The 22939-nt window shown below is 43.1% G+C and overlaps 3 protein-coding genes across 6 annotated transcripts in view; 1 reads left to right on the forward strand and 2 right to left on the reverse strand.

The window, feature by feature from the left end:
* The window catches only part of ift80 (intraflagellar transport 80 homolog (Chlamydomonas)), a 47696-nt gene extending 37923 nt beyond the window's left edge, over positions 1-9773 (reverse strand). The window contains exon 1 of one of the 2 annotated variants that reach the window (XM_052078661.1): positions 9632-9773. The gene's annotated coding sequence lies outside the window, so the exon portion shown is untranslated. Of the gene's footprint in view, positions 1-801; positions 1268-9631 lie in introns of those variants that run through there. The other variant, XM_052078663.1, reaches the window with a different exon arrangement.
* smc4 (structural maintenance of chromosomes 4) lies at positions 136-16845 on the forward strand. 3 transcript variants are annotated; one of them, XM_052078651.1, is made up of 24 exons: positions 136-317; positions 1322-1539; positions 2176-2378; positions 2898-3089; positions 4090-4266; positions 5893-6057; positions 6724-6851; positions 6983-7123; positions 7441-7591; positions 8774-8938; positions 9342-9575; positions 9656-9841; positions 10941-11102; positions 11161-11386; positions 11474-11550; positions 11873-12025; positions 12103-12229; positions 13351-13540; positions 13615-13759; positions 14388-14561; positions 14635-14814; positions 15996-16228; positions 16296-16479; positions 16564-16845. In XM_052078651.1, exons 2-24 carry the CDS (start codon positions 1374-1376, stop codon positions 16726-16728), a joined length of 3924 nt encoding a protein of 1307 aa, XP_051934611.1. In that variant the 5' UTR covers positions 136-317; positions 1322-1373; the 3' UTR covers positions 16729-16845. The 3 variants fall into 3 exon arrangements, with proteins under 3 accessions (XP_051934611.1, XP_051934613.1, XP_051934612.1); XM_052078653.1 differs by lacking the exons at positions 136-317; positions 1322-1539 and having other exon boundaries at positions 2333-2481; XM_052078652.1 differs by lacking the exons at positions 136-317; positions 1322-1539; positions 2176-2378 and adding an exon at positions 2411-2481 and having other exon boundaries at positions 2978-3089.
* A 1367-nt stretch (positions 16846-18212) lies between these two features.
* trim59 (tripartite motif containing 59) lies at positions 18213-20913 on the reverse strand. The gene is made up of 4 exons (XM_052078671.1): positions 20458-20913; positions 20163-20384; positions 19883-20092; positions 18213-18976 (listed from the first exon to the last, which is right to left on the reverse strand). Exons 1-4 carry the CDS (start codon positions 20710-20712, stop codon positions 18413-18415), a joined length of 1251 nt encoding a protein of 416 aa, XP_051934631.1. The 5' UTR covers positions 20713-20913; the 3' UTR covers positions 18213-18412.
* Between the last annotated feature and the right edge of the window lie 2026 nt (positions 20914-22939).

Here is a 22939-nt window from a genome sequence, read left to right on the forward strand (position 1 = left end):
TTTCGAGCTTTCTGAACCAATGCTTTTGGTTTGCGGAGGGAGCGCAAGGATGAGTTGGCTTCGTCCCCTTTTTTGAATTTTTTTCCCTTTGCCCTTTGAACGGTCCATGGTGCCTTGCGTCAGTATATAACGAATGTGGTTCGACAGCTCAGTTTAGGCGCCATTTACAACTTGCACTTCTCCAAATCGAGGAGCCGCTCGACATGTCACCGATCTGAATTTTCTGGATTATTTTTCTACATTTTTTGATTCGCCGCTATTTTTCCCAAGCGGCATTTATACTGGGGAAACGCCTTTTGATAAAGATTTTGCTAAAGGTATCCGAAGAAGCCCGCGAAAAATAACTTGTTGGCCGGGTTCTGTCTATTTACTGAAATGCGTCAATTCAAAATCAGATTTTTGTTCACCCGACAACACGTTTACAAACTATAATCAAAAGCGCACATGCGTAATATTAACCGAGACTGATTTTGAGCCCGACGCTATAATGCCCACATAACATTTTATTTTACGTTTACAAACTCAGCATCTTAAAAGCAACACGGTGGTTTCCAGTATAGCGAATGCTTGCGTGCGCTTAAAAACGAGATACTTTGGCTCGGTTAGTGAAAAGAACAATTCTAGTCGAAATTTAACTTTTTGGTCGGCTTGTAATTTACACAAAGCAAACAGTTTTAAAATAGCACTACTTCACCACCGATCTTTCCACGTCGTTTGTTTGCTCACTTAGCCGCATAGCTAACTTTACATTCGCCGAGGCACTAAACGGTAACTGTAGCGACTTGAAAATAAAGTACTTACGTGGCAAAAAAACGCATCCGCAGATTCTCGACTGGTTTGTATTTTCCAGATGGGCTCAAGTCTTTGTTACTGGGGTTGCTCAGCTAAACATATAGCGTGTAATTTAAGAGAATTATAAAGTTGTTGTTTGTTAAAGTTTGTATTGTACAGACTAGTGAGTCGTCTCCACGTGAATAACGTTTCGGGAGTTTTGCCACTTTGTATATGTGTTCAAAAAAAGAAGTTTCTAAAAGTAATCGTCAGCTAAGACATACTTGCAGTAATATTGCTATTTTCATAAAATGTGGGTCGAGTATTCACTCTAGTTGTTACTGTTACACCACAAGAACAGACAATTAAAATTGTTGGAATGGCGAATTTATAAAATATTTTATCCCATTCGTGTACTTTTACGAAAAAGTTGGACAGAATGTCCCAAGTGAATGTTGGCCATCATGGGACTTGAAGGAAAAAATGAGGGAGATTGACAGGCTCCGACCCCACTCACCGATATGCCGCTTTTCCTTTTTTTTTTAACCAGTGACCCCCACCCCCCATTCCACCCCTACACCCCCTCCTTCAGACTTCAAATCATGCCATTTAAAAGTGCAAAGAGCTCCACCGCGGCCGCCGCCTCCAAGTCAGCAGGAGGAAAGGGGTCGCAGCCTCGGGATGCCTCCGAGGACGAGCTGGACGAAACCCCCCGAGGAAGCCGCTCCAATGGCCAGGGAGAGGAGGAAGCACCGCCGCCGACAACTGGCAAGTAACAAAGGCTTGCTTTTTCTCCTTATGTGTATGTGTGTCTCAATCCCAAAACAAGTTGTGTTCACCCAGTGGCGTTTGTGGCCTAATTGTGGAGCGTCAGTGTTATATATTTTTTTCTATTTCCAACCGTTAGTTATTGGAATGGCTGCTTTTGTCCGTTTTTATGCACCGATAATCAATAAGTGTTTCTTTGAGGCGTCGAGTGTTCCAGGTTGACTGATAAATTTGTTCACATTCTTCTGACTTGGGAGTAGATAACATGACGGGCGTATATTTGTTATTCTGTTAATCATGTGTGATTGTAGTTTCTGTGGATGCGACACTCGTAGCTTTTTTTGGGGCAGGTCGTTGGGGGGGGGGGGGCTTTTCTGTGTTGGAAACAAAACAAGAGTTTGCCCCCCAAACCGCCCCCGCCTCCCACAATTTTAGCCACTCTGTCACGAACAAGTAAAAAGATAAACAAATCTCGGAGCCTTGTAGTTTCTATTACTTGTTTGTGTGTGTTGTTCTTTTTTTTTGGGGGGGGGGGGGTCCGCAGCCACCCCTCCCCCACCTGAAAGCGCTCCTTCGCGCACAGAGTTGCAGAGTAGGGGGAATAAACGTACTTTTTTTTTTTTTTTTTTTTTTTAGCCTGTGCCACAGATCCGCCTGTCGGGGAGGTTGCCGAGGCGGTTGATAGCCGCCCTTTGGAGGAGATTCTCGGTAGCATCCCTCCACCCCCGCCCCCAGCCATGACCAATGAGCCTGGCGCTCCCCGCCTCATGATAACGCATTTAGTCAATCGCAACTTCAAGTCGTATGCAGGCGAGCAGATTCTAGGGCCCTTTCACAAGGTACGACCCAGAAAAACACACAAGCACACTTCTGAGCCCTGCATGACATGCTGGTTTTTTATTTATTTTTATTTTTTATTTTTTTGGGACATTTGGAGTCACGGTGAGTGTATTTTTGTTCGTAATGGTAGACTCAGAAAAGTTAGACATAATGTCTGCATCATCATTTTTGCTGTGCAATTTCTTAAAATATTTGTTTAAACCGGGAAAGTTGACAAATGTGCATTTTTAATTTGGTTTGCGCATCTCAGAAGTAATTCTCACTTGTCCGAATTTTTTCAAGTTGTTTTTTTTTCGTGTTTTCAGCTGATTTTACAAATGTACCAAAGGGAAAAAAAATAACTTGACTACACACACACACACAACACACACACACACACACAAAATACACTCTCATGGCCATCAGGTGGTGTGGATTGTGCAAATGTCAAACAATAATCTGTTTTGACATTAACAGTGCCTTATGTTTTATGTGATTCATATTTCTACATTTATTTTTAACCCTTTCCTGTCCCACAGCGGTTTTCCTGCATCATTGGTCCGAATGGAAGTGGCAAGTCCAATGTGATCGACTCCATGCTATTTGTGTTTGGATACAGAGCTCAAAAGATCCGATCGAAAAAGCTGTCTGTACTAATCCACAGTTCTGATCAGCACAAAGATGTCCAAAGCTGTACTGTGGAGGTGCATTTTCAAAAGATTATTGATAAGGTATACACCTATGTACAGATATCCCTATGCTGCTCTCACAATACACTCATGCACTCATACACTCAATATCCTTGCCAAAATTCTATAAAATGGTGACCACGGGGGATAAATTGCTTTTAAATATTTTCCACTTGTAGCAATTTCTTAGTCAGTTTCTTTAAATTCATATTGCCAAAGTCTTGATACATAAATGACTGAACATGGACACATATCAATCAGGCAAGTGACATTTAACACCCACACACAGTCACACACCATTCATACGGTGCTTTAGCCTTCCTATTATTTAACCCCTTAAAGTTATTCCCTCACCCCATATTTGCCCAGGTTTCTTTTAGGCTGTCTAATTGTAGCATTGTCAAATATCACTGAGGCAGCTGTTTCAATTAAAAAATACCTGTAATTACATTTCACAAGACTTAAAAATGGAAAGTAATTTCAAGAAATAGTTTGTTTAATTTGGTGTAATACTGAGTCTCCTGTAGAGGTGTGTATTTTTTTCTTTTTTTTTTTTCTTGGAGCACATTTCTCAGTTTTCTCAAAATAAAGTGAAATAACATTAACTTACAATGTAAGTGATTGTATTATGGCTTAATGCTTTAAGCTTCTCACCCGATCACTTCCTCTTTGAGTTTGCTTTTTCTTGAAAACGTGTTGGACACAACTCTCTTTGCTCTAAAGTGGAAGTTTGAAGTAAAACAAATGAAAATGATCACCATTCCAACCGTTTTTGTATTGTCCTAGATGCACTTTATAGCATATGTTGTATTAGTGATTTTAAATGAATTGCACTTTAGCTGCTTTAGCTCTAATGTAAGCATTATGCACACACCCTTTTGTCAGTTATCCTCGGGGTAAGCGAATAGATTTAGACCTTTTCTGAATTTGTCACTTTCAAGAATGAGTTTTGATGCGTGGAAGCTGTCTGATTCTCTCCTGAGCTGTTGTGCCCTAAACTGCTGCGCGTCTTCTGCCCCTCCCCCCTCCCTCTCTGAGTCAGGAAGGAGATGACTACGATGTCATCCCCAACAGCAAGTTCTATGTTTCCAGGAGCGCCCACAAAGACAATTCTTCAGCCTACTATATCAATGGCAAAAAAGCCACATTCAGAGAAGTGGGCACTTTGCTTCGAAGCCACGGCATCGACTTGGACCACAATAGATTTCTCATCCTCCAGGTAACATAACATTTATTTTCCTGTAGTAACCCTGACTTTTTTTCCTTGTTTTTTTTAACCTGGCTGTGACATTACATTCTGTTTGATTATTTTACTTGTAAAGCAGTCAAATGTTTCCTTGCCGTTTTTGTCTTTGGAATGGACCTGTTGCTATCACAAAGAAGGTGCCCTCCAACAGCCCTTAGAGTGCTATAGCAGCGCATCATGGTTTGATACAATGTGCATTAAGTGCAAACCATTATTTGCTGCTTTAGAATTTTGAGGAAATGCATTATTTTTAAAAGCCATACAAGGATTTTATCAGCCCTTTTTGTTTTTGTTCAGTGGGAGGAATTTGGATGAATTAATTACAAGGTCATGTCAGATTTCTCGTCCTGTATCTGTCACGCTTTAGCAGCACGTAAATATTGGCGTGATAGACGAACCCCAGTATTAGCAGTGCTGCTTCAGTGTGGCTAGATCAAACACCCTCAATCATCACTTTCTAATTTTTTCACTTGAATTTCTGTCAATGTAATTACATGGACTGTATCTTCTTTTTTTTAATGTATTTTATTGAAAAAAAATAATCTTGCATATTTGAACCGAGTTTGAAGCAGTTTCCCGGTCACACTTTTGTTGCTGTAATTGTGTTACACGTGTGTCCCTTGCATTATTACTGATTAACTCGAGGCTCATGGGGTGATGGCTGGTGTCAGAGTAACACCAAATGGCCGATTTCAATGTTTTGTCACTGGAATTCTAATTGTTTTACACGGTACACTAGTTTACGGTGAACACTTTTTTTTTTACCCTTCATTGTGCCTTTTGCCTTTTGTGGTTTGCTGGTTGCTTACAAGTCTCTTGCTTCCCCCGTGTGTGCGTGCGTGTGTGTGTGTGTGTGTGTCCATGATGAGTCTTGCTGTCCTTGGGTGTTAGATTTTCAGCTCTTTTTTGTGACATGGCTGCATGTCTATGGGAAGAGGATTAGGCTTGTTCTCCAAGGTCACTTTTCCAGGCTTCTTGCTAGGGAGAAGCTGTCTATTTAGTGCACTGGTTAGAGCAGGGTGACATGGGGGATTTTGTCTTCTGCTGGATAGTCTTTTATTTTTATACATAAAAGTAAGATGTGAGTTGCCCTTTACATACAAAGAGAGCCATTGGGCTTTTCACATCTAGATTGAATGTGTATTTAGCTGGAAAAGTATCTTACCCTTGGCTGTCTTTTATCAAATGGGTACAATTTAACTTGTAATCAGACATCATCTTAGACTACAAAAATGTCCACGACACAATTCTGAGACCTTGAAGAGGCTAGAATTAATTTACACATGGTTAGATAAGACCTTTGTTTCCCATCAAACATTTTGTAAAGATATTTGTGTTTGTTCCTTGTAAATAATAATAGTGATTCAAGAATTCAGTTAGTCAAGTGTACCATAATGAATTGTTCTTATTGTCAATAAATGGGGGAGGGGGGCATTTTGTCCCCGATGCATGATTGTATAAATGAGCATTTTGTGTGTGACTAAGTAACAAATTATTTCCGACAAGAATACAATTAATTTCTATTTTACTGAATTAGATTAGTGATTATTTCGATTGGAGTCATCTTCTCAGATTTGTGTTTTCGTTGCTGGGGCTCAGGGTGAGGTGGAGCAAATTGCCATGATGAAGCCCAAAGGTCAGACGGAGCATGACGAGGGAATGCTGGAGTACCTGGAGGACATTATCGGATCCTGTCGCCTCAAAGAGCCCATCCAAACTCTGGCCCACAGAATTGAACTGCTTAATGAACAGAGAGGGGAGAAGGTGATTTGTCTACATTTGTTCTTTCGGTGTCCCAGGTTTTACTAGTTTAACATTGAGGTGTGTGTATGTCGTGTTGATAGATATGGTGTGATTGTTTTTAATGTTCTTATCTTTTTGTCTATTTTTTTTTTTTTATTCCTTGTTTTGCCAGAATATGACATGATGTAAAATACAGCAGAGCTCCAAAGTTAACTGCCCCAAATGTTTAAAAGTTTGGAGTTGAGCAAAAAAAAAAGGGAGGGGGGTGTAAGGGGCAGTACAGATGGTACCAGTAGAGAGAGAGGGAGGGAGTACAAGTGTAATGACAACCATAGAACCAGAAATGCAACTTAGTTTGACAGGAATGGGTCTGGCTGCTCAGGACAAACATGAGCAATACAATAATTTACATTTCGGTAGCATAAACAAATTAAATAATTTAAGAAAGAAAGTTAGCTTTTTATAGAGCAGTGCAAGTTTTAAAAAAAAGGTATTCAAAATGCCCGTGTGATTAAAATAATTTTATTAGGGTGACACTTTCCTGTGGGGCGAAATGTTGAATTTAGAACACTGTCTCACACAACGGATTGTGTCGAACTCTGTCATTTGTAAATTGTCATTGTAAGTATGCTGCGCATGCGCGTGATCTGTGGCTTGATATTTAGTGGTTTATGTACACTTCCCTAGCTCAACAGAGTCAAGCTCGTGGAGAAGGAAAAAAATGCTCTTGAGAAAGAAAAGAACAAAGCTGTGGAGTTTCTCACTTTAGAAAATGACATCTTCAAACACAAGAGTCGCCTCTGCCAATATTATGTGTAAGCACACCAGCACTTTTTTTTGTGCAAAGTCAAACAAAGCCAATACGAGCCAGCAATTGCAAAATTTAAATAACTAATCATCGGGTGTAACCTCTCAATGCTACTTGATATCTGTTCCTGTTTCTTAGTCATGACCTGCAAAAGCGTGTGGCGGATAAAGAGCAGGAAAAGAAGAACATCTTGGAGGACACCAAAGAACTCACAGAGAAAACCGCTAAGATAGCACAAGAGATGGAGAAAATGAATCAGGAGCTCCAAAATGTGGAGAAGTAAGACCATTTGCGTCTTTGTTGCTCTTTCGGCTGTTTTTTTTTTTTTAAATTATTTTCCCCTCTCAGTCTCAAATTTTAGGCTTGTTGTCCGTGCTTGTTCTTGAAGGGAAAAACTCAAAATCACAGTTCCATTTCTGTAGAATTTGATCTACCAGTACTTCATAAAACTTAATAAAATCTGTAAATATTTATGGCACTACCACTATCCATTAGAGTGCTTCTTTTGACCATTTCCTCTAAAATTGTATTTTTGGAAAGTGGGGTGGGGGCGGATGCTGGTCTTTTTGCCCGGTTTAACAATTTTCCTCCACCAGGAAACAGAACAAGCTCAACAAGTACATTGAGACTCAGAAGGAGATGTTCACCCAGCTAGACTTGCAGGACGTTGAATTTCGAGAGAAGATCAAACACTTGAAAAGCAAGAGCAAGAAGTTACAGAAGCAGCTGGAGAAAGATCAAGAAAAGGTGTGGACACCTTTTAAAATGTTTTTCATTCAGTTCTTGATTCATTCACTGGAGCTGATGTCTTATTGGTCTATTTCACTGTGAGTATTCTGATCCACTGCAAGTGAGCAACTTTTGTGTTTACTGTAGAAACCGACAAAAGACACAGATTTGCACTATGAGTCAGGCAGCAATATTGTGTTCTATTTTTTTGTTTTGCCTTCTAGCCAGCAAGCACAAAAGGCACTCAGACAATTTCCTGTTCGCGGGAACACAAATTATTCAAATTTTTTGTCATGTTTTCAAATTAAACACAACTAGGAAAAAAATACACACTGGAACTATGTTATGTCTTGATATCTTCTTTCCAAATTCCCTTTCTTTTGGTAAATTAATGATTTTATAAATGCGGAATTTGTTTGGTAGAGCATAACATATTAAAAAGAAAAGTTAATTCTTTAAAAATGCAGAGTCATGGTTTATGTCCACTGTACAGTGATACAAAAAATAAGGCTCCCTGGTGTAAACTAATTGCTTCATGGCTCATGTTAAAGCTCCAGTCCATAAAAATGCAACATCTATATGCTGAGACCTTGCTTTAAATCGTCTGATTTTTTTCTTGGTTGGAAAGCCGCAAAGTTCTTGTAAAAACAACGTAAAATCATTGAATGCTGTGAATCATATTTTCAAGGCAGCAAGAAAGAGCTCATCATAAGTATCCACTAGGGGGCTGTGAAGTGCCAGACAAGTGGATTCCTGTCCCCAGCGTCATGGAGAGACGCACACAAACACACACTTACTTGAACACGGACTAACAAACGGTTAAGATAAGTGTCACATTGTATGCATATGTGCTGTACATATAGTGGCGCTGCTGTAGAGATGTGCTGATTTTTGAGGGGTAAGGGCAGGCAGACCCCCTCTCAAGGGAGTAGTGTTCTGATCCACGCAAGTCAACTATGGCCTGGCTTGTGTTACACTCCCGACAGCCACGTTCACATTTCACCCGCTCTTAACCCCATGCACATAATGCCCAACTCGCAGTGCTACGCATGATCAGGGCTTGTGCGTTCAGAACAAGCGCAGAGCACTTCATCTATCTACCTCTATTATTTTTATTTTTTTTGAAAATGTATCATTACTGTTATTTTGTTCTCTCCTATCATTAGAAGATGAATTTTAGTTGTGATTGACCCCTTTTAGCTGGAAGAGGTACGCAGTGTACCCACCAACAGTGAAAAGGCCATCTCAGAGGCCACCGCTCGCAAGGAAGAGCTGGAGAAGCAGAAAGGGAAGGAGGAGGAGAAACTCAAGGAGGTGATGGAGAGTCTAAAAGAAGAGACTAGTGGCTTGCAACAGGACAAAGAGGTATGGAAACGCACCACATTATTCATTTATTTTTTTTACCCATTTATTGCGCGAGATGCATTCCAGATTCACATGCTAAAGGTTTATATTTGTGAGACAGAGGAACCACGCTACATTTTTACAAATTAGTTTACCCCTCCCTCACGCTTGAGATACATTTAGACCATATCATTTTGTCGAACAAAAGGCTACTTGCTCAATGATAAAATATAAAGGAAGGCACCATAGGTGAAACTTGCCTGTATAGTGTAAATACACACACAAATAAAAATAATGGCTTAAAAATCAACGATACAGCCGGAAAACAAATGATGGGTGCAAGATGATAAGGAACACAGGAAGTCCTTTGGGGAAAACGTTTTACCAGTGTCATAAACCTCATCTATATGCTTCCTATCGTCAGGCCAAAGAGCAAAAGTTGATGGAGCTGAGCAAAGACGTGAACGAGACGCGTTCTCGTATGGACCTAGCGCAGTCTGAGATCGACATCTACCTGAGCCGCCACAACACGGCCGTAACACAGCTCAACTCGGCCAAACAAGCCCTTCAGACCACATCGAACACGCTGCAGGAGCGCCGTGCCGCTATTAAAGAACTGGAAGTCAACATCCCGAAGACGGAGCAAGAATGCAGGAAGGTGAATCAACCGTTATAAGGGTTTGCTCGAATGTATGTAGGGACAGAAAGACATACCGGAGTGGCCGTTTTCATTTGCAGGACGAGGCCGAGCTGGAGCAGCTGACAAAGATGGACAACGAAACCCGTCAGATCGTGAGGGAAATGAGACAGAAGGTGGACGAGGCCAAGACCTCCCTGTCCTCCAATCGCAGTCGGGGCAAGGTCCTGGATGCTCTCATGCAGCAGAAGAAGAGTGGCAGAATTCCTGGTATTCTTGGAAGACTAGTAAGGAAAAATGCTGTGTACCTGTAAGGATTTTGTGTCTGGCCACTTAGGCTGGGGATGTACTTGTGTGCCCTCCATGGCGACAATGATATTTCAGCATTTGCAGGGTGTCTGCGGAACAAACAAAATGTTTCAAAACGAAGGCACAATTATCCTTGAAAATGACGTCATCTTTAAAGGCACCATTCAAAGCTCATGAAAATGCCACAGACGCAATAAACAGCTTGGGTGTATCCATCAGTTTTGGTTTTTCTAAAGCAGTGGCAAAGTACACATCTGAAAATTCATTCATTATATTTACAAAGGAAATATTTAACCCGACGCACGTTCCACCTTCTGTGTGCAGTCTGACAAACAGACACAAAATTGGAGCACCTTCGCTGTACCAGTAGGTGCTTTAAAACAAGCACCCACGCTGTGCGACCGCATTAAATTTTTACGAGCGCACATTGGGGCGGGGGGCATTCGGTAGCATAATGGTCGCAGTTTTGAGCCCTGCATCAGATTTCATGAGTATCTCAACTTTCTTAATGCATTCAAGACAAGTCTGGGTGCCTCCGTGCTCACTCCAAAAAAATTTAATTCTCCAGTTTTTCTTAAAGTGGCTGTTCTCATCACCACCCGTCTCTTCAGGGCAGGTTTAAACAATAATAATAACACGACTGGGACTGGCTTCCTTCTACTTGTCATTTCAGAATGACGTTTCATGGAAAGCTGTCATGAGCCTGAGCTATTCCATCTCATAAGTGATAAAAAAAATGTCTAAGACATTGACAAAAAATAGTGGGGGCCAGGCCAACTTTAAACTGTGATGTCAAGTCGAGAGTGGCAATATACTGTAATCATTTTGCGGTTTGTAAACAGTTCCAGTGATGAAAGTTTGAGACCCAAGTTATCGATTATCGAGCCCTTTTTGCTCATTCGTAATGATTATATTTAGTCAACGAGTGTTGTTAAATTTGACTAGAGTGGCCATCACCAAAAGTTCTAAATTTGGCTGGCTTCAACTTGCATATTACCTGGTTTAGCCAAAACCACGTTGCTAATACTTGTTTGCAGTGACTCTAATGTCCAGATGTTGATTGTGATTGCTATGCAGGGAGACCTGGGAGCCATTGATGAAAAGTATGACGTGGCAATTTCCTCCAGTTGTGGCGCTCTGGATCACATTCTGGTGGACACCATCGACACTGCTCAGAAATGCGTCTCATTTCTCAAGCAGCAGAACATCGGCGTGGCCACCTTCATTGGTCTTGACAAGGTAAACATGCTTAATCTTCAACTACGGCTTTTTGCTCTGACCTCCTTTCTCCCATCAGATGAAGGTTTGGGAAAAGAACATGGGCCCGATCCGGACCCCTGAGGACAGCCCCCGTCTCTTTGACATGGTGAGAGTGAATGACACCAGTGTGCGCCCGGCCTTCTATTTTGCCCTGAGGGACACCCTGGTGGCCCGGGATATGGAGCAGGCCACGAGGATTGCCTTCCAGAGAGAAAAACGCTGGAGAGTGGTCACCCTCAAGGGCCAGATCATCGAGATGGCCGGTGTGTGGCCTGCTTTTTCATTCCCAAACCTTAACTTATGTTCCTGATGGCAATATTCCTCCTATCTGCGCAACTGTGGCCCCGCAGGAACAATGACTGGAGGAGGAAGAGTAATGAAGGGCAGGATGGGCTCCTCTCTCAACACTGAGGTCTCCCAGGTGGAGGTATGGCCAAAATACTAGAATTCATTCATCAAATCATCCCATACTATTTAAATGAAAGCAAATGGCATTCATTCGTTTCAGTGGCACAAAAAAAAAAACATGAACAAAAAATAGTTTTGTCACACAAAAAGCATGCTCACCGCCGGCATTGTCGCGAGTCGATTTAAAAAAAATACATTGTTTTCCAAAGAAAAGCACTGCATATAAAGTTTTTGTTTTCAAATTTAAAAAAAAATAATAAATAACGGAACGGTGGCTGGACCAGATGTGATCTGCCGGCCAAGTTCCATTGTAGAACCTAACGACATGTGCATGTCCGCAGCTCGACCGCATGGAGATCAAGCTGAACGAGAACGTGACAAAGCTGCAGGGCTGCCAGGAGAGGAAGCTGCAGCTGGAGGAGAATGTCCAGCGTTTCCACTCTCAGCTCCGCGACATGAAAAACACTCTGGAGAAATACGTCAACAGCATGACTGTAAGCAGCACAATACTCTTACCCAAACGTAGTGAGCGCTGTCTCCTCCAACAAGAGTCTCTCTTGATATCCTCCAGAGTCTGGCTGACCAGCAGGGCCACCTGAAGGTGCAGATGAAGGAACTGGAGGCCAATGTGCTGGCTGCTGCCCCGGACAAGACCAAACGGAAGCAGATGGAGAAGTGTCTGGAGGTCTACAAGAAAGGTGCGTGCAAACTCCTTTCAAGCTTCCAAATAGTCAGCCGTTCTGCTTATGCTTACTACGGTCACGGATGAGCTGAATCCCATCTCAACGACTCACAGGAAGGCTGGGATTCGAACTTTGAGGCATACGTGCTAACCACTATTGCACCGTGCTGCCACCTTGCCAAATATATTGTAGATAATTACGTTAGATGTTTGACAACGTACCGGTTGTAGACATGGCGTTGTCCAGTCTCGGCACTGCCCGCTCACCACCTGGCCAATCCCCTCGTAACCTGTTGGGCAAGAAAGCCTCGATGCTGAGTAAGCCTGTCTCTGCGCACCTGGCGGAGTTGAAGCGTATTAGTCTCGGTGGGCAATTCACGTACCGGTAAGTACTCGCATACGAAGCTGCCTTATTCATGAGCGCATGAGGCGCTAAATGCGATGCTAAAAGCTTTTTCAAGTAAAACGTGAGTCACTCTGATACAATTATTTGCAAAATGTGCATGGTCAGATCTTAATTGTCAGGGGGAAAAAACTGTACAAAATATTTGAAGCCTATTTTATTGGACTCCTTGATACCTAAAATGTATACTTTTCACACCAAAGTTGTCGACATAGCAAAGAGGCAAAGATATGGGCTCTGGAGTTTTTGTGGAATTAAAGGACATTGTTTTTTTGACAAATCAATACAAGGCGTTATCTCAATTGTGTCTTTGAAAAAAAATGGATTGCTATGACGCGAAGGTGCTTCCATACCAAATGGGACCTTTACATTATGACTTGAAGTGAACGGCCTATTTTCTTTAGTTTATATACTTGTTCACTTAACACACAGCTTTTTTGCAGGCCGCCAGATTGGAATATGATAAATATTTGCCTGAGGGCCTAACAGATTTAATCAGCCCATGTTAGCTTTTTCTTTTTTTCACCCCCCCTACCCCCTCCCAAAAAAAACTGCTGCTTTTTCTCTGTTCTACAGTTACAGAAGTACTATAGCACTGTATATTGTAAATCCATTGATTATTGTGCCTGTAATTTGTAGCATGATTATTATGAGCGTATCGGTCGGGGCCCAATTTGCCGTGATCATTAATTGTGATCGTGTATCCGACTAAACGTGACCGTTCTGTTTTCCAGACTTCGAAGCAGCGTCCAGTAAAGCGGGAAAGGTGGAAAACGAGGTGAAGAGGCTCCACAATCTGATTGTGGAAATCAACAGCCACAAGCTGAAGGCTCAACAGGACAAGCTGGACAACATCAACAAAGCCCTCGACGAATGTTCCTCCACCATCACCAAAGCGAAAGTCGCCATCAAGACGGCAGACCGGTGAACACCGCTTCTCTGCGCTGAAGACTGCGGACCACCGTCCGTTTTATTTCATGTTGACCGCGTCTGTGCAGCAACCTGAAGAAGTGCGAGGACGGCGTGACTCGCTTGCGGAGCGGGCTGGAGGACAATGACAAATCTTTGGCGGCATTCACGGAGAAACTGAAGAAACTGGACGACGAGGCGGGAGGGATCATGAAAGCTTGTCAAGAAGCTGAGGTCAGAGCGTGTTCAATTTGCAGGGGGATGTCCTGGCTTAAAATGAGATTACGCAAATAAAAGACAAATGAACTATGAATTAATATGAACAATTTCAATTTTAGTTGTTCATTTCCTAAACACTTAGTCTTTTATGTGTTCACTCTGTGGTGTAAACCTACGTCAGAAATCAGATGACAACAATAATGCAATCCGTGAAATCATCCGACACGACCGATTTTGCAAAATTAAAGGAATGTTCTCAACCGGAAACATTTTGTGCAAATACACAAATTAACAAAATGGAAACGCCACTCTCACTCGGTAATTTCAGTATAGTTGGAGAAAATATATTTTAGTATAATACTCCTTCATTTTTAGTATAATCCTGCCATGAAGATGTAGTGTTAACACCCTCACGTGTGGTCAAGCGGATGTATTGATTTCGTGCGAATGCCTGCTTCTGACAAAACAATATTAATACTTCAGCTTGAATGTGATCTTTTCTCTGAAATCACCCTCGATTTCCATGACTGCCATGCAATCTTTTTTGGTACGCAGGGAAAACCCCTCCCTATTTGGTTGATCCATCACATGTAACTAGTGGCAGATATGACTGAATGACCCCTCCCCCCCCCTTGTTGTCCAGGCGGTGCTCCCTGAGGTGCAGGAGCAGTACCAGACTGTGATGAAGGAGATAAATGTCTTACAGCAGCAGGATCACGCCCTACAGGAGGAGTCGCTGAGCGTGCGGCTGCGCGTGGAGCAGATGGAGGCCGCAATCAGCGAACACAAGAACAAGATCAAACATTGGCAGAAGGAGGTGGGTGCCCGCCTCTGCACGGCGGAATCCACGCTGGCGGTAACACACTAACGGCTGCCGGACCGCCCCCCAGGCCTCAAAGCTGTCCCTGCACGCCGTGGAGGGTACGCCGGACGAGGAGCTACCCATCCTCACGACCGAGCAACTCGACATCATAGACCCCAACATCATCAGCAGCAAGATGATCACCTTGGAGAGCAAGTGTGCCCAAATGAAGCCCAACCTGGGCGCCATCGCAGAATATCAGAAGAAGGTACGAGCGAGAAAACGGAAAGATTTACGGGTGTAATTTGTCCCAACGACAAAGGGAGACAGACATTCATGACTCTCTTATTTAGCAATTGCATCTGTTGTCATTTTGGCAGCTTCTGCTGTGGAAACCAATGCTGATTGGTTGTGGCCAAACATTGTGAAGTTTGCTGCTGCCATCTAGCGGTGGGGTCGGAAGCACACCCGTACTGTATCAAACGTTTGCTTGTGTCTCATCAATAATCAATAATGCTCGTAAGACTTGCATCTTGAGGCACCACTTGAGAGAGGCCTGTTGCAGCAAGCACAGTGGGGTTCCTCAGTTTACAACAAGAGTCCCACATGTTTGTGTAAGTCGCAATGCATCGGAGTCTTATCACGAACCGACAGTGGAGACGTCAGAATGACAGTAACTATTTGTATGAAAAGAAATTTTGCAGCCATCAACAGAAAACAACCAAACGAAAAACAGTCCGTACCATCCGCGTTTTTAATTTTATTTGTTTAAAACCTAAAATAGAATTTTAAAAGAAATTTGGTGCGTCCTAATTTACAAATAATTGGATTTAGGGCCGGTATGTTTCTAAATCGAGGATTACCTGTGTATATATAGGAATATTTATGAATTAAAGGTTCGGGTCGGTCAGAAAAAAAAAAATCTGTACCCTAAGAGGTTTCAATTACAATGCATGGTGAAATCCATATTGCGTGCTTTTATTGGTCAAGCGTAAAAACCCAAAATGAAAATATCGCAAAAACTAGATGTGCTAGAGTTAAAAAGAATCAGTGTCAAAAACTTATTTCGGTAAACGTAAAGCCAACTCTGATTACATTTTGCTGCTGACTCGTGCCCCGAATGGCAGCACTCTAAAAATTGCATTCTAATTCATTGATTTTAACGCTGTGAATTGTTCAGCCCTACATGTGACCCCTTTGCACAAATACAATACTTCATTACGAGCCGTTCATTACCTCTAAATCTTGATGTCGCCGCCTTAATGACCTGAGGAACCCCTATGGTGAAGTCCTTCACTTCAAAGCAGGAGTAGATCATTCAATACACAAATAACCCCGTGAATGACCGCCGACTCGTCCGAAATCAGCTCCGCATGACCCTGGAAAGCATAACGGTGGCCGAAAACGGCATGTTAGCTTGATCTGATGTTTTGTGGCGGCTGCTCACAGGAGGAGCAGTACCTGCAGCGCGTGGCCCAACTAGATGAGATCACCAACCAGCGGGACAATTTCAAACGCGGCTATGAGAACCTGTGCAAGCAGCGCCTCGGCGAGTTCATGAGCGGCTTCAACATGATCACCAGCAAGTTGAAGGAGAACTACCAAATGCTAACACTTGGGGGCGACGCCGAGCTAGAGCTGGTTGACAGTCTGGACCCCTTCTCTGAGGGGATCATGTTCAGGTGGGTGTCATTTGTGCTATTGCATCGCCCCTTCTCCTGACGCTCGACTTTGTGTGTGTGTGTGTAGCGTGCGACCTCCAAGGAAAAGCTGGAAAAAGATTTTCAACCTGTCAGGAGGAGAGAAGACCCTCAGCTCCCTGGCACTGGTGTTCGCCCTGCACCACTACAAACCCACGCCACTCTACTTCATGGATGAGATTGACGCGGCCTTGGATTTCAAGAATGTCTCCATTGTGGCGTGTTACATCTATGTGAGTAGCATTTATTTAATTTTTAACCGACCTTGCAAGCGCCACGTTCACCACAGCTCGGTTTTTGCGTCCGCCTGCCCGCAGGAGCAAACCAAGAACGCTCAGTTCATCATCATCTCGCTGAGGAACAACATGTTTGAGATCGCCGACCGCCTCATCGGCATCTACAAGACTTACAACACCACCAAGAGTGTCGCGATCAACCCCAAGACCATCGTGTTGCAAGACATCGCCCCCGCCACCGCCTAGAATTCTCACTTCAGGCGCCATTTTCCTGTCTGCTCACTTGTAAATACTTTGTCCTGTACGATAAGCTTCTGCTATTTTATACACTCGGGAAATCAAGATTAAAGAACTTTCAACTCACATGCAACTCTGTGGGAAATCACTTCAGTCAGGAATCATTCAAGGTCGCACATGTTCGCCGAACAGTTGCCAGGTGCTCGCCAGACCTTAGAACAGGGCTGGGCAATTATTTTCCTGGGGGGGCCAAATGAGAAGCAGAAAATATTGTGTAGGGCCGGGCCAAAAGTTAGAAATAGAAAATAAAAAAGATGGCACAATGTCTTTGCATGCCAGTAATAATGTAACATTCTCCTCCACCATCACACTCGGCACCGGTTCTCCTCAAGGATGTGTACTGAGCCCCCTGTTGTTCACGCTCTACACATATGACTGCTCTCTCTTATTAGCGGTCCAGTTTGCGGAAAGTTTCTAACATGATATCAAACCATTCTAGGAAATGTTCATTTACTCAAGCCACAAGAAATTCACTCTGAGCATGGAAATTGCCAGAATCGGACTGAGTAAGAATGGCTTCCTTGTTTTTCAAAGTCTTGTAGATTTGAGTCTTTCCGACTCCAGGCGTCTCCTGAATTTTTCATACTTTGTTACCCCCTTCGTTTAATCAGATATATATCGCTTTCCCTTTCATGGTGATTACGCTCTCCCACTTTCTTCGTCTTCGCCTCCCTCCCTGTGCTCTGCAACTTGAAGTAGCTGGTGTTGAAATACCTGTCATTACAAGTCCAAACGAAATGAATGTGATCAAACAATTTTGCGCCAATCTTCGTCGGGACGGATTATAAAGACCAACGGGCCAGATCCGGCCCGCGGGCCGTAGTTTGCCTAAACCTGCATTAGAATGTACGTTTCTTGTCCCAAAGGTATTTTTAACAAGTTCAAAATTTCCTTGCGACAAGAAAAAAATAACGCAAACTGTTGAACGTTTTGCAAATATTTGCGGCCTTTAACCCTGACGTTTGTTTTTCCACCATTGCCAACAGTCGCCAATTGTTCGCCCTTCAGTGGAAGACGGCCTTATCAATTATACACTGACACAATTACTTTTTTTTTTACCTTTACCTAACTGGGTTAAATTTGTTTTGGATTTTCAACCTCTCTTGCAAGAGTGACTTGGCTGAGGGGAAAAAAACTTAACAGTACTCCTCAAGTCATGAGGGTGTGGGTTCAAATCTCAGTTCAAGGCGCCCATTCCTTATGCCTAAGTTTTCTCCAGACTTCCTCCTGTGTTGCAAAAACACTCATGGTGAGCGATATTGAAGATTCTTCATCGGGGCTTTGAAACTGATTATTTCTTGGTTATTGATGCACTTGAAATAAATTAAACCAGATTATTCGGGTTTATGAGATCCCTTTCATTGACAAATTTACCAAATAACCTGTATTCGCCTTGCCTAAACCGTAGGAATCCTGATCACATGCAACCCAAGTGAGGATGAGCATCATGTAAAAAGTTTATTGTCCAACATTAAAAAGTTACAAATTTCCCAATCTTGCTTGTAAAACAGATTTTACAAGCAGTTCTTGGTCAGGATAACATTTTTAAAAATAGCATTAAAGAGTGTAATGCACAGTTGTTAAAGCTCCTAATGTACAAAGGCATTCTTTGTGACATAAAATGAATCACAAATCAACATTTAATTAACAGATTGAGGTTGAGCGGTGCCATCAGACTTGTGAAGAAGGCAGTCATTTGTTGCAAGAACATTTCTCCTGTAGAGAAAACGTGACGGCACCATTTTAGTACCAGTGCCTGTGTCAGAGCGTATGCCAGTTGCGCCCAGTCCCAGATGGGCATGAAGAGCTCTCCTCTCAGGTCTCGGCTGAACACGCCGAGCCAACACAGCGTCGCCACCAGCAAAAGTGACAACGGCAAAAGAAGTTTGCCTCGGAGCCAGCAGATGCCGTGTGCCGGTCCATCGCAAGGATCTGCTGCCACGCCGCCGCACCGGTGGCAGCAGCGTACCTTGGGAACTGGCGCCTCGTCCAGACTGCTGAGAGTGACGGCGGGCCAATGCTGATGCAGGTAGTCGACCGCTCGGGGAGTGACCGAGATTTTGAGGGCGGACGGCAGACTGGTGCCGGTGAAGTCATCCACTCGTTCTCTGAACACGTGAACCTTCTCCAGGAAGGCTAGTGGCGAATCCTCCTCCTCAACTGATGCCGCCAAAGAAAGCAGATCCAAGTGCTCCTCCTGAACCACACCAACAGTCACAGCCCTTTTTCCTTCATTTGCCCTCTCAAATGTTCAGCAAACTAAAAAGTGGCCACATATATTTATTGTAATTAGGCCTCGACATATAAACGACGGGATGTTCCAACTTCCACACAAACTGGCACTGTACAACTCTAAACCCACTTGACAAGAAGCAAAAGTGAAATGACTTCGTTACAGATGAATGTCCCTCCATCTATGCCAGCCATATTAACTGACAAACATAGTACAGGGCAGGCATGGCCAGGTGAAGCATCCCATAATTTTTCCATGAGCGCTTCTGGGTGTGGGTGGGGTCCACATAAGACTGTGCACTTTCTGACAAGATGTAAGACGACCCCCTACCGCCCCCCCCACCCAAAAAAAAAGCCATTTTAAATTTGGACAAAATACATGCTGGCCCATTAATAGCAAAATGTGTGTGCAAGTGATACCCATTGAAATACAATAAGAAAATTGGGTGGATTTTTTTGGGGGTGGGGGGACAAGCCCCCCCAAAAAATTCGTCAAGTGCCAATAAACCTACAATGGGCATTTTCCACAAAAAATGGGGGTGACCGTATTGATCTGCAAAGTGTAAGAGAATAGGCAAAAATGCCAATCATTGTTTCACAAAGTAAATGCAAATGTCTTATTTTGAATTTTAAATAAATAAATAAATCTGCCTGCTTCATTCGATGCAGGACTTCAAAAATTTGAGAAGCTTTACTGTCGAGAGTCTGAAATTCTGATGATTTGGACAATGATGAGTTCATGTCGCAAAGTGTTGCATCCATATCAAAACAGTAGTTGATTTATTTGATGATCGATTAATTGACGATTCATCCATTCACTGTCACCCACTTGACTGCAAAAGGCCATCGAAGAACGGGTTGGGTTACGCACCTGCAGCTCCTTGACTTTGTGAATAAGTGGGTCATAGGCCCGCGAAACCTCATCGAAGGCTTTGTCCAGAACCTCCAAGTAGGCTTGTTTCTTCCTGGCCAGTGCCGTCTCCAGCATGTGGAAAAACTGAGTTACTTCTTGTCGGTCCTGCCTCACCGCAGTCTCGCAGTGGGCCTTGTCCTGTTCCAGCTGCTCGCCCAGCTCACACACCTAACACACACACACACAAAATGGTTAGACATTTTCTGTCGCATCTATTAGGACTCGTTGTTCCCTTCACCTGTGCCCATCTGTGCTCAGAGAGCCTTGCCAGCAAGAGCGAAGGGGTCTGCTTCTCTCGATCAAACGCCGCTTGCAGGTCATCGATGGCGTGGCCCTGGTGCTGGCCCATGGTCAGACACAGGCCGCAGATTAGTTGGCGGTCCTGGACACAGTACATGTTGAGGGGTTGCCTTGGGTGCTCCGGACACAAAGACGGTCTGGGCTCGCCGTCCCGTTGGTACTAAAACAGACGTACGACATACGACACATCCGTCAGAAGTTAGAAGGAGGAACATTCAGGGGTTCAAAACTACCTTCTCGACGATGGCGCGCAGGCACACGTTGGTGGGCAGAGCGTCCACGCCCGCCACGGGTAGCTCCACCATGCTGCGGCAGTTGGGGCACTTGAGCGGCTGGCGCAGCGGGCGCCAGATGGAGTAGTTGTGCGAGGCGTGGAGCAAGCTGTCCAGACAGCCGCGGCAGAATGTGTGCGAGCACGGCAGAACTCGTGGGTCAGAGAACAGAGAGTAGCAAACGGAGCACGTCAGGTCCTCCTCCAGGTTGTCCATGGTGGAGACTGAAGGGAGAAGCGATGACAAGACATCAGATACACCTTCTCAATCACATCCAATCAGAGCACAAACTCAAAATGGTTGACACCATCTGTCAATACTAAGGATGTTGCATATAATTTTCTTTTTCAGCGCCATACCAGTACGAGTACCGTAATAACTTGAAAATTCCCTGATATCACTGTTACACAATTTTGATATCTATTCTTTTTGACCCACATGATGATTCGCTGATGTGTCAAACCGCCACAATATACTGCCAATTACTGACAAGGGTGACATTTTTGAATGTCAGATTTTTCCCCCTAAGTATCGATGACTGGTATCGGCAACCTTCATAAGTACCCAATACTTTAAAATGAGGCCGTTTCAGCCCACTGCTAAAACCTGGTATCAGTACTCCATGCCAAATTTTTTTCATTGTGGTTGTCCAACTCTGCTGCAGCAGACTATTGGATAGTATCATCAACAAAGTTTATCCATTGTGATTAGAAATAGTTAAAAACGGGGCATATTATGGAAAGTTGTTTTAATAGTTTTTGTACAAATAATTGGGTCTCCGAATCAAGGAATAAAGACTAGCAAAGAAAAAGAAGAGAAATCTTACTGCAGGCTTTCAAAACGGATTACCGTTATACAGATTAAATCTAAAAATAAATAAATAAATAAGCATTTCCTATGTGTAACACTAGCAGAGACGATGAAATAAGTGCAAAGCAGTTCGTTATGTTAGCGGTCTCCTTCATTTAGGGTCATCACACTATGACTTGGTTAAATGAGGACACTATGTAGCGGTTTGAGCAGTGAGCACACAAGGTAGAAAAGCGCTTCATTAGTGACAACCCTTTTACAGCTGTGATGTTTTCCATGTTTGTTCTAGCATCGTCCGCAAAACGTTAGCAAGACCTTTTTGTCGTGTTCAGCTATCTGTTTGTTACACATGCAGTTAACGCTAAACTTGCTGCGGACAATTTAACTCGTATATATTTAATTACAGACTTACCGTCAGCTCCAAGTTTGGCGTTTGTACCCAGTGTTTCTTTTTAGTTTCCGGTTGGTTTTGCGTTGCATTCAGTTATAAGGAAAATCGACTTTTCCCACCTCCAGAAATCAAGACTCGTTATTCGTGTGTGTTTTCACGTGTGGTAACTTAAGTCGCTGATGTTTCAAACTTCCAGTAACAGAAAACGCAGCATCCGTTGATGTTTCAAATACAGTATATGAGACTTCAGAAAACGCAGTCTTTCCTTCGGAGCGCACGCGCGGCTTTCAACCAATCAGGCTTCTGGCAGTCCAAATTTGAACATCAGCTGAGACATTAACGGTTGAAGCGAGTCAGTATTTTTCCACCAGAAGTTCGAAAGAACACACAAATAGGCTCACACTGTGGGGTTCACTATTTATTTTTATTATTTTTTTCCCCCAGACAACCTAAGCTGTGGCCTATCTCCCCCAAACATTTGTGTTAAACCACCTTACCTTCAGTGTCATAGTTTTTAATTTGTAAATTTGAAATCACGTCTCAGCTAATGAGGAATGCTGAGGGAAGGAACCCCCCCCCCATGTCCAACAGAAATGTCATGATCACAAAATGTAATTTTTCTTATTACAGTGGCTCGAGTTGAAGACAAAAATTGGATGAGTTAAGTTTGTACATTTAGTTAGGAGTAAATGTGATGGGGCTAAATGACTCTCAAATATACTAAAGATACTGCAAATAGTGTTCAAGATTTGTTTAATAATGGTTCCACTGAATTACAGTTGGACACCTTTTGGACCTTGAAGAGAAAAGGGGGAAAAAGCATGAGGTCAGATTCCCTCAGTCTGAGATACCGGTAATTCTCCAGAAAGAAAGTAATTATTTTCTTCAATGACCACGTTAAAAAAAACAAAAGAAAAAGAAAAAAGACCTTCCTGGGATGAAATACAAAGATTGTGGTCAACGTGATGCATATTGTCGAGGCTACTGGCAGGTCAGACCAACCAATCGTCACAAAGAGGCCTCACTTTGCAGTACATGTGCAAAACCATACAAATTATTTAACAAGGGACATTGGGAGGGCAGACGGTGATAGGGTAAAGGCAAGGGCAAACGTGTAACATTTAAGCACAGTTTACTTAAAATAAAAATGACACTGTATCCGCAGTCTAAGGAAACTAAAAGATCCTAAAAAAGGAACTGTGCCATCATTGAGTGGGTACATGCAAGGGTTATGAGATTCAC

The sequence above is a fragment of the Hippocampus zosterae genome, chromosome 10, assembly GCF_025434085.1.
Source record: "Hippocampus zosterae strain Florida chromosome 10, ASM2543408v3, whole genome shotgun sequence".
Lineage (NCBI taxonomy): Eukaryota > Metazoa > Chordata > Actinopteri > Syngnathiformes > Syngnathidae > Hippocampus > Hippocampus zosterae.